Source organism: Heptranchias perlo, chromosome 36 (genome assembly GCF_035084215.1).
Source record: "Heptranchias perlo isolate sHepPer1 chromosome 36, sHepPer1.hap1, whole genome shotgun sequence".
Taxonomy (NCBI): domain Eukaryota; kingdom Metazoa; phylum Chordata; class Chondrichthyes; order Hexanchiformes; family Hexanchidae; genus Heptranchias; species Heptranchias perlo.
In genome coordinates this window covers 16,052,448-16,064,449 of record NC_090360.1, presented here as the reverse complement: position 1 = coordinate 16,064,449, position 12,002 = coordinate 16,052,448, and the positions used below count along the sequence as shown (strand labels likewise).

The window sequence follows — 12,002 nt, the reverse complement described above, 5'->3', positions numbered from 1 at the left end:
AATTAGATCAAAAATACACAGCTACTGAAAAACATTGGAAACAAACATTGAAATGATGAGAAATTTATCGTTGGGATTTTCTGCTTCCCTGCTCACCAGACTTGAATTTACCACCTGTCAACATGAATGGGCAGCAAATCATGGGCTGGCACACAAAGGGTTGGAAAACACCATTATTAAAGAACAAGCTTTAACTTTTATCTCAAAGTACTTTTATTTTTTGCTTGTTGACCTGGGATTACCTTCATTTCTATTACATGGACCTGAACAGATGGCAGATTGGTCACTGGAATCACCTCAGGTGTACACGTTTCATGGTTGAGGCCGTGCTCTGATCCAGGTGAGTTGCCATGCCAGCAGTTACGTGAGCTCTCTGAGCTGTTGACTTTACTCTGTGATTTTGCAGTATCCTCACATGCAGGGTCACATAGGCCTAAAAACACGTTTAACAAGTTATTAAGTGACAAACATAATTCTGACGGGAGTGAAATCTTATTTTCCTTCCACACAATGCATTTCATCCATTAGGCTCTACTGTCTTGAAATAAAAACTATAAATATTATACATGTAAGATATACTGTCACTAAGATTTAATAACATAACTCAAAAATATATATAATATATTTTATCAGAATCCATAGAATTTTATACCATAGAAAGAGACCATTTGGCCCATCATCCCTGTGCTAGCTCTCTATAGGACTTAGTTTCATTCCTCTAACCTTTATTTCCCCAAATCCTTTTTCAAATATGTATCCACTTCCCTTTTAAAAGCTATTGTATCTATTTCCCCCACTGTTTCTGGTAGGACATTCCATACCTTAACAACCATCTGCATAAGATCAAAAATTCTCCTAGCCTCTCCCTTCATTCGGTTGGTGATGATTTTAAATTTGTGTCCACTTTCTTCCCCTTTTGCTGTGAGTCTTAGAAATCAATGTAAGGAATCTTACAACACCAGGTTATAGTCCAACAATTTTATTTTAAAATCACAAGCTTTCGGAGATTATCCCCTTCGTCAGGTGAATGAGCGAAAGATTCTCAAATCGCATATCTTATATTAGGCTGGGACAGCATCACACCAATCAAAAGGTGTCGTTGTTGTTCAAACAGGCCAATCACGGAGAACAGCACGTCCCAGTACACTGGATATACATTGTGTCAATTACACAGACAGAAAGAAAGAGACCCAAATAACCTAGCGATGCTCCACTTTTCCAGCTTCCACCCCAACCACGTCAAAGAGGCCATCCCCTATGGACAGGCCCTATGAATACACAGGATCTGCTCAGACGAGGAGGAACGCGATGGACACCTACAGACGCTGAAAGACGCCCTCGTAAGAACGGGATATGACGCTCGACGTGTCGATCGACAGTTCCGACGGGCCACAGCGAAGAATCGCATAGACCTCCTCAGAAGACAAACACGGGACGCAATCAACAGAGTACCCTTCGTCGTCCAGTACTTCCCCGGAGCGGAGAAACTACACCATGTTCTCCGCAGCCTTCAACATGTCATCGATGACGACGAGCACCTCGCTAAGGCCATCCCCACACCTCCACTACTCGCCTTCAAACAGCCACCCAACCTCAAACAAACCATCGTTTGCAGCAAATTACCTAGCTTTCAGGAGAACAGCGTCCACGACACCACACAACCCTGCCACGGCAACCTCTGCAAGACATGCCAGATCATCGACACGGATACCACCATCACACGAGAGGACACCACCCACCAGGTACATGGTTCATATACTCCTGTGACTCGGCCAACATTGTCTACCTCATACGTTGCAGGAAAGGATGCCCCGGAGCATGGTATATTGGCGAGACCATGCAGACACTGCGACAACGGATGAATGGACACCGCGCAACAATCGTCAGACAGGAGGGTTCCCTCCCAGTCGGGGAACACTTTAGCAGTCAAGGACATTCAGCCACTGATCTTCGGGTCAGCGTTCTCCAAGGCGGCCTTCGAGACACACGACAACGCAAAATCGTCGAGCAGAAGTTGATAGCCAAGTTCCGCACCCATGAAGACGTCCTCAACCGGAATCTTGGGTTCATGTCACGCTACACGTAACCCCACCAGCAAAAAGGGGAAAAAAAAGTTATGTGTTTTAATATTCTCTCTCTCTCTCTCTCTCTCTCTGCCATTTAGGTCTCTTTCTTTCTGTCTGTGTAATTGACACAATGTATATCCAGTGTACTGGGACGTGCTGTTCTCCGTGACTGGCCTGTTTGAACAACAACGACACCTTTTGATTGGTGTGATGCTGTCCCAGCCTAATATAAGATATGCGATTTGAGACTCTTTCACTCATTCACCTGATGAAGGGGATAATCTCCGAAAGCTTGTGATTTTTAAATAAAATTGTTGGACTATAACCTGGTGTTGTAAGATTCCTTACATTTGTCCACCCCAGTCCATCACCGGCATCTCCGCATCTTAGAAATCAATAGCAGATTAATGGGGCATCATCTTCATGAAAAAGGTGCTTAATACGTCTTTTCTCACTTGTCACAAACACAAAATGAGGTCACATTGATACGTGCAATCATGTCACATCATGATGATGAAAAGAATGCATGGATTTCCGCCCCCCTCCCCCACCCACCTAAACAAAAGAAATTGCCAAACTTTTTCTTATGAAGTCAGTGGCCCTTTAAATATAATAAATATTCATCAATTAATACATGCTCTCCACCAATCTCCGCACAATACACCAGGACAGCAAAGAAGCATAATACCAACAATAAATCAGTTTGTCCAACACATTTCTGTCACAGGGAAGGTACCATCATTTGCAGAAGGTAGAGTTATGAAAAAAATCAATAACGGTACAAATCATTTATGAGCCAAGCATAAAGGATATGCAGTTATGAAAAGGAACAAGGGGTTGTGCCTATTTGGAATTTCTGTTCTGATATGAGAGATAAATAAGAACTGTGGCAGATAATATTGCTAAAATGCACAAGTTTATTGATTTCAGAGTCCTGTTCAATTTTTTGTTTCTCATTTATTAAAAGTGAGGCTTTCCTGTGTAAATGTACAGTGCGGCATTGAGCTCACAGAGGTCCCAAGTTCAATTGCTGGTCTCTGCTGAGTTTGCTGATACCAGCTGACACCGTGGTAGCAGCACTAAAATTGGCCTCAGGGCTCCTGCTCTTGATCACTCTCCAGTGATACAAATCTTCAAAGGTGGGAGTGCAAGTAGAAAAGGACATAAGCAAGGCAAGTGGGATTCCGGATTTTAAACACAAGGCATCGGATATAATGGCAAGGAAGTGATACTGAATTTGTACAAGTCAATAGGTTGGAATGTTATAAGAACATAAGAACATAAGAAATAGGAGCAGGAGTAGGCCAATCGGCCCCTCGAGCCTGCTCCGCCATTCAATAAGATCATGGCTGATCTGATCCTAACCTCAAATCTAAATTCATGTCCAATTTCCTGCCCGCTCCCCGTACCCCCTAATTCCCTTTACTTCTAGGAAACTGTCGATTTCTGTTTTAAATTTATTTATTGATGTAGCTTCCACAGCTTCCTGGGGCAGCAAATTCCACAGACCTACTACCCTCTGAGTGAAGAAGTTTCTCCTCATCTCAGTTTTGAAAGAGCAGCCCCTTATTCTAAGATTATGCCCCCTAGTTCTAGTTTCACCCATCCTTGGGAACATCCTTACCGCATCCACCCGATCAAGCCCCCTCACAATCTTATATGCTTCAATAAGATCGCCTCTCATTCTTCTGAACTCCAATGAGTAGAGTCCCAATCTACTCAACCTCTCCTCATATGTCCGCCCCCTCATCCCCGGGATTAACCGAGTGAACCTTCTTTGTACTGCCTCGAGAGCAAGTATGTCTTTTCTTAAGTATGGACACCAAAACTGTATGCAGTATTCCAGGTGCGATCTCACCAATACCTTATATAACTGAAGCAATACCTCCCTGTTTTTATATTCTATCCCCCTAGCAATAAAAGCCAACATTCCGTTGGCCTTCTTGATCACCTGCTGCACCTGCATACTAACTTTTTGATTTTCTTGCACTCGGACTCCCAGATCCCTTTGTACTGCAGTACTTTCCAGTTTCTCGCCATTAAGATAATAACTTGCTCTCTGATTTTTCCTGCCAAAGTGCATAACCTCACATTTTCCAATATTGTGTGCAGTTCTTTCATCCCATTGTGCAAAGTACATTCGAGCCATGGAAAGATTCACTAAAATGACACAAGAATTGAGAAGTTATAGTTATGAAAAAGGCCTGAAATATTGGGGCTTTTTCAATTGAACAGAGATGGTTAAGGGGGATCTGAATAGAGGGTTTCAATATAATGTTAGATTTTAAGAAGGTAAATAGATTGTTTGCACTAGCTACTGAATGACTAACAGGACATAAATTCAAGATTATTAATGGAAGGAGGAAGTTAGAAGAATCTTTTCACACAGAGGATTAACGGAACATGAGATGCTTTACCATGAGTGGCTATTGAGGCAGAGACTATAGCATCATTTTAAAGACAAGGTAAGTATTTGAAGCTGAAGAATGTAAAAGAATTTGAAGGTAAACGGGATTAGAGTAGAGAGCTCCAGTTGAAGAGCCAGCACCATCAAAGGCACGATGGGCTCAATGACCTCTTTTGCTCCTATAATTTCCATGATTCTATGACCTGGAGCATATTTGTATGTGGACATCAGGTGAGGACACAATAAGGCTTATCTGCAATGCCCCCACCCTATATAAAATAACCCATAGCCAATTGTTGTCGCAGCTCACAAAAAGAATGGCAAGTTGTGTGAGGACAGGTGACAGCCATAAAACTGTACCCCAGTGAGGGTAATCATCTTCAGCAGAAGATTAAAAAAGTCTAATTTAATAAAAAGATAAATGAAGAGAAAATACATCCTTGCGGTGGATTACAGCAATATTTTTCAGTTAGGAACATAGGAACATAGGAACAGGAGTAGGCCATTCAGCCCCTCGTGCCTGCTCTGCCATTTGATAAGATCATGGCTGATCTGTGATCTAACTCCATATATCTGCCTTTGGCCCATATCCCTTAATACCTTTGGTTGCCAAAAAGCTATCTATCTCGGATTTAAATTTAGCAATTGAGCTAGTATCAATTGCCGTTTGCGGAAGAAAGTTCCAAACTTCTACCATCCTTTGTGTATAGAAATGTTTTCTAATCTCGCTCCTGAAAGGTCTGGCTCTAATTTTTAGACTGTGCCCCCTACTCCTAAAATCCCCAACCAGTGGAAATAGTTTCTCTCTTTCCACCCTATCTGTTCCCCTTAATATCTTATAAACTTCGATCAGATCACCCCTTAACCTTCGAAACTCCAGAGAAGTTAATCAGAATCTCTGTCCAAAGCCGCTTGACTTGCCAGAGAAGGCTGTCTTCCAGCAACTGGGTCAGATTCAAATGTAGATCTGAGAGTGAAAGCATCCTTCAGTCCCCAGCCTCCTGCACTTAAAGAGTTAAATGATATTAGGATGCCTCAATGCACAGTTGCCAGCCTGCAGTTACAGCTGGTACAATGCATGGGGCACCATGCCAAGTTGTCTTCGTGCAGGTTGGATGGGAATTGGAAACCCCTCACAATCTCCTCTTGCTGGTGTCAGACAAAATTGATGGTTTCTTTCCCTGAGATGTTACTGTCTCAAAATTCTTACCGTGAAACAAAATGGAATTAGGCTGGAACAAATCACACTGCATCATTGTGACACCAGTGAATCAATTCAGCTCTGAAATACTGGCCTTTGACCAAGATCCATTGCTGGTTTGCTTTCTGGAGCAGTTTGGCTGGTGTAACTACATCTCCTTTACAAATGCGAGGCATTTCAGCAGCCATATGGTAATGATAAAGGGGCACTGGCCATACCAGTTACATCTTATGATCCAGACTTTTTTCATGATTTAATTTTTATTTTAATACAGGCTCAAATCATGGATGACAGTACTAAGGAGTAGAATTATAGTCAAAATGCCTGAATTCATTTCTCTTGTGATCCTTGAGGTCTTCAAACAAGAGAGAGAGAGATATATCTCTGTCCAGGCTGGATTTGCTCCCAGAAGTAAAAGGACAAAACCCATTCCCCCCTCACACACCGAATTCTACTTTGTCATCAAATCATAGAATGATACAGCAGAGAAGGAGGCCTTATCTCATTGAAACATACAAAATTCTTACAGGGGTTGACAGGATAAATGAAGAGAGGATGTTTCCCCTGGCTGGGGAGTCTAGAACCAGGGATCATAGTCTCAGAATATGGGGTAGGCCATTTAGGACTGAAATGAGGAGACATTTCTTCACTCAGAGGGTGGTGAATCTTTGGAATTCTCTACCCCAGAGGGCTGTGGAGGCTCAGTCATTGAGTACATTCAAAACAGAGATCGATAGATTTCTAGATATTGAAGGCATCAAGGGAAACGGGGATGGTGCAGGAAAATGGCGTTGAGGTAGACGATCAGCCATGATCTTGTTGAATGGTGGAGCAGGCTCGAGGGGCCGAATGGCTAACTCCTGCTCCTATTTCTTATGTTTTTATGTTCTTACGTTTGGCCCATCATGCCTGTACCGGTTCTTTAAAAGAGTCCCACTCCCCTGCCCTTTCCCCATAACCCTACAATTATTTCCCCTTCAAGTATTTATCCAATTCCCCTTTGACAGTTACTATTGAATCTATGCAGTGCATTCTAGATCATAACAACTCGCTGCGTAAAAAAACATTCTCCTCATCTGCCCCCTTTGGTTCTTTGTCCAAATGTCATTCTTCATACAAACATAACAAGGAGGGGTTTGTTCTAAGCCTAATTACAGCTATTGCAAAATGCAGAAGAGTGTGAATACCTTTTGGCTGAGAAATGATTAGTGTCACTTCATCGGGGGAATTCTGTAGAATCTCTGCTGCAGTTCTGAAAGTGACACCCTCCAGACTCTCGCTATTCACGGAGATCAGGCGCCCCCCTTCAAGATACAGGTGCGGAAAATACATTTGAACAGTGAAATGCAGACTTTTGAGAAACTGCAATTGATGATAAAAAGCATTCCATAAGAATCAGTGGTCACCTTCTTTCACACGCCCATCCTTGTCCGCTGGCCCTCCTGGTGTGACTGATGCAATAAAGATACCCAGGTCCAATTTCCCGGTGCTCTCTCCTCCAACAATCATAAAGCCTACAAAAAAGGATTACTGAACTTTGAGAGTCTGCGTTTTTTTGCAGTCATTTACAACAGTGGGATTTATCTAGCACTTTACCACGTCAAAAATGTCTCGAAGCACACCACACATGCAATCATTTTGAAGTGCAGCGATTGTAATTACATAGGCAAATGCAGCAGCCATTCTGTGCCAGCAGCTCCCACAAACATGGGGTGCAGTAATGTAGTGGTTATATTACTGGAGTAGTAATCTAGAGAACACGAGTTCAAATCCCATCACAGCAGATTGAGAATTTGATCATTTTTTTCTAAATTTGGAAATAAAAAGTTGGTATCGGTATCGTGAAGCTGTCGGATTGTTGTAAAAACCCAACTGGTTCACTAATGTCCTTCAGGCAAGGAAACCTGCCGTCCTTACCCTGTCTGGCCTATATGTGACTCCAGTCTTACACAAAGGTGGTTGACTCTTAACTTCCCTTTGACGTGGTTTGGCAAGTCACTCAGTTGTATCAAAAACCTGCAACTAGGGATGGGTAATAAATGCCGGCCTTGCCAGCAACTCCCACATTCCGTGAATAAATCAATAAAAAAAGAACAGCAATGAGATGAAGGGCCAGTTAAACTGTTTTTCATGGGTCGGCTGTTGAGGAATGTTGGCCGGGAGACCAGAGCTCCCTGCTCTTCTTCAGATAGTGCCATGGGATTTTTAACAGTCGGACAGGGCCTCAGTTTAATATCTTATTCAAAGGACATTCTGAGAACAAGCTCAATAAGTTATTCCCTCGGATATTATTTTTTATTTTAACGCAGGTGAAAAGGCACATGTGGGAATGTAGGACAAACACGGTAAATGGTTGTACCTGAGTTTTATAGGTTGGGCGTCCTACTCTGTGGAGCTGTGTTTTTTTTTATGAGGGCGATCATTAAAACTGGTTACATTTTTAATCCAAGGTAAGTGAGTCACACTTGGAGTGATTGAATTTTGACAGGTTGAATAGCGCAATGCATTAGTACAGCTGTGTAATCTGCAGCACAGTCTATCAGCTCAACCGTGACTTTAATAAATCAGTCAGAGCCTGATGGCAAATGCTTCATCACAGATCCTTACTATTACACATACTCAAAGAGAAAGCACCAGTCTGCTTGAGGGGGTGCCCCCCATGCATGTTTGATATCATCTCCTGTATATCTTACGTGTTTTAAAAAATACATATATTTACTCTTTGTACAGGACGTACAATCTAGTTGAGACAAATAACCATAAATCTGACTTGGCCTCTAGAGAGGCATAACGAACAATCAATTTAGTCACAGGCTGATTTACCCAAAGGCTCTGAGGTGAGGTCATTACACATTAAAAGGTTCAGTACAAGAAAAATATATTAAACTTGCCACTGTTTAAAAGATAATCCCCAAACTCCTAACAGAAATAGAAATCCCAAGAGAAAATGAAAATAAATAGTGAATTATAAACTATTGCAGAAAATATTTTCCCAGTGCTTTCTCCAGTTGAGTAAAATTCAGTGTAATTCTTGAAATGTTGATTTGTCCTCACAACTGAAGCAGATTCTGTGCAAAGATTTACCATGTTCTATTCTGATTGCAATGAGATGTGACATGATGTTTACAAACTGTAGAAGGATGGGTCCTATAGATAGTTATTTATTTCTAGAAGTGTTGAACTGGAGGACATGAATATAAAGTTAACAGGCTTCAACAAGGCTCTAGGATAGAAGGAATATTTAACCTTCCACTCAGGAGCTGTTGATGTGTTGGACATACTCCCAACTAATGCACTTAATGATGTGTCAATCAACACCTTTAAAACAAGAGCTGGTGGAATAAATGGGTAGGAATTAAGGATTACAATGATGAGTACAGGTAGAGATAAACAAAAGCTTTGATGGCATCTGAGCTGTTGGAATGATGGAGACCTCATACCAAAGAATACAACTGCCCAAGGATGTTGGATGAAATAGGTATTTTCGAAATTTGCTTCATCTACCTCTTGAAAACAAGGGAGAACGTTTGTAAAATTGTTCCCCTGGAGATTAAATGGGATCAACAGAATCCATTATAAAATGGATTGTACAAGAGATGGGCTTGCTGGAATGAATGGCCTTTTCCCATTCTATGAATTTTTATGTTCTTAATACTACAACGTGTGAATGAGCAGAAATCATTAAGAAGATACATTAAAGTGAAAGTCTACTGTCTCTCATACCAACGCCAACTTTTGGATCTTTCTTCAGATTTACAAAAACGATCTCCCTCTCAGGTACAGTCAGCACATTGTCCGTTTTGCTCTTTAATGCACCTGTGAATAAAAAGTATATGTGAGCTGGCAGAAAAATACCAATGTCAAAATAGTGGTACTGCAACAAAAACTGAATAGAATCCACTGACTAAAGATGTGTCCAACTTGTCCTCTTGTGCATCCCCCACTTCCTTCGCCCCACCACTGGCGGCCGTGCCTTCTGTCTAGGTCCTAAGCTCTGGAATTCCCTCCCTAAATCTCTCTGCTTCACCACCTCTCTCTCCTCCTTTAAGATGCTCCTAAAAACCTACCTCTTTGACCAAGCTTTTAGTTCTCTGCCCTAATGTCTCCTTTGGCTCGGTATCAATTTTTCTGATTACACTCCTGTGAAGCACCTTGCGACATTTTACTACGTTAAAGGTGCTATATGAATACAAGTTGTTGCTGTTGTTGTAGCCTTGACATGCTTACAGAAGAAGCTATTTCCACTATTATTGGGCCTTTAGAGTAGGAATATGTCCCAAGGCAGGAACGTAATCAGACAAAAATTGATACTGAGCCAAAGAAGGAGATATTAGGATCAGTGAGTAAAAGCTTGGTCAGAGGCAGATTTTAAGGAGCGTCTTAAAGGAGAGAGGTGGAGAGGCAGAGAGGTTTAGGGAGGGATTTCCTGAGATTAAGGTCCAGACAGCTGAAGGAATGGCTGCCAATGGTGGGGGATGCACAAGAGGCCAGAGTTGAAGGATTGCAGAGATCTCAGAGGTTTGTAGGGCTGGTGGATGCTGCAGAGATAGAGAGGGGCGAGGCCATTGAGGGGAATTGAACACGAGGATGACAATTTTAAAAATGAGGCGTAGGTGGACTAGGAGCCAACGTAGGTCAGCGAGCACAGAGGTGAATGGGACGGTGAGAGTTAGGGTATGGGCAGCAGAGTTTTGGATGAGTTCACGTTTATGCAAGGTCGAAGATGGGAGGTCGGCCAGGAGAGTCTTGGAATAGTTAAATCTGGAAGTAACAAAAGCGTGAATGAGGATTTCAGCAGCAGATGAGCTGAGGATGGGGCAGAGACGGGTGATGTTGCAGAGGTGGAAGTAGGTGGGCTTTGTGATGGAGAGGATATGGGGTCGGCAGCTCAGCTCAAGGTCAAATATGACATTGAGGTTGTAAGTAGTATGGTTAAGCCTGAGACAGTGATCAGGGAGGTGGATGGAATCGATGCCCAGGGAACAGAGTTTGTTGCAGGGCCCGAAGACAATGGCTTGTTGGATAAGCAGTCTGAGAACACAGAGGTGGTGGAGGGGTCGAGAGAGATGATGGTGAGACAGAACTGGGTGCCGTCAGCATACATGTGGAACCAGACGAAATGTCTTCGGATGATGTCGCCGAGAGGCAGCATGTAGATGAGAAATAGGAGGGGAGGTTCAAGATAGAAGGTTCAAGATGGCGCATCAGGTGTAAGTGTGGAGGAGGTCTCTGAGGACACTGGTACCACATTGTTTATGAGATTGTTGTCTCTACTATTGCCATTGTCATTGGAGACAGCAAAGAGGGCATTAGATGTTCCACAGATCCAATCTTGTGGATTATCTGCCCCTTTGGCTCGAAGCTCGTGATGGGCCAGTACAGACATCACAATACCCCTCACTGTAGTAATAGTGCATATCAAGGTCTATTGGACTGGATGACTTGGCAAGTTATAACAATGCCTCTTTCTGGAAACAGGCTTGAGGACAAATAACCACCAGCTTTATCCCATTTTCAGACCATATTCCCCACTATTTTGATTCATAGACTGCAATTTTTCCAAGTATTTGGAATGTTACTAATATAACACAAAGCACAACATGCTGGGGTAATTTTACGAAATAGCACTCTTGGTGCAGTGCCCTGTCTGTCAGGCCTACAGATCGGGAATGTGTGAGTGTGCCTGAATTCCAATGTATGTTCCCAACAGGTGAGATTCCGTGCTAGGAGCAGTTCATAAAATGGTCCCTCCTTCACTCCTTAACAGGTAATATGAGTCGGATTCAAGAAAACGTTCCTTTAGTATATATGAGTAGTCTCTTCTGAACTTACCAGTCCTGACGCTTTGACCCGAGGCCACATTCAGCAAACCCAAGTATCTGCATCTTTCTCTCAAAGCGGGGAGAATTTCTGACTGAGATATGGCACCTGTTGCACTGCAGAAGAAAGACAGCTTCTGATTACCTGGACTGTCACACAGCGAGCTTGTGTTCAGATCGAGTCAGTGATCTTCTAACAAAGTATGCGTTGTGTCTGGTAAAAAGGTCCAGGGTCGTGGGTCGCACCTGACAGTCTCTGCTAACCATGGCATTCTGGTCTCTTGTGCAAGTTTTTGATGTTTTGTTTTTGCAAGCTCCTAATATACATCTTCTCAAGATGTGGGCAGACCCTTGATTGTTCAAATGACCCCGCCCTTGCAATTTAGGATTGGGTCAGGTGAGGCCAAAGAGATGGGTGGAAGTCCCACCACATCACACCTCTGCCTCCTCTTAAGAGTCTGAGTAAATTTCCAGGTCTTTATATTAAACAATCCACTGATTAATTGCAG

The 12,002-nt window shown here is 42.6% G+C and overlaps 1 protein-coding gene across 5 annotated transcripts in view; it reads right to left on the bottom strand.

Annotated features, from left to right (window-relative positions):
* The window catches only part of ptpn20 (protein tyrosine phosphatase non-receptor type 20), a 283,839-nt gene that overhangs the window by 134,501 nt on the left and 137,336 nt on the right, over positions 1 to 12,002 (bottom strand). For all 5 annotated transcript variants that reach the window (XM_067972632.1, XM_067972634.1, XM_067972633.1 and 2 more), the window contains 5 exons: positions 11,507 to 11,610; positions 9,398 to 9,490; positions 7,081 to 7,188; positions 6,862 to 6,978; positions 243 to 433 (listed from right to left, as the gene is read on the bottom strand). In XM_067972632.1, coding sequence (XP_067828733.1) covers positions 243 to 433; positions 6,862 to 6,978; positions 7,081 to 7,188; positions 9,398 to 9,490; positions 11,507 to 11,610 — 613 coding nt within the window. The remainder of the gene's footprint in view (positions 1 to 242; positions 434 to 6,861; positions 6,979 to 7,080; positions 7,189 to 9,397; positions 9,491 to 11,506; positions 11,611 to 12,002) is intronic.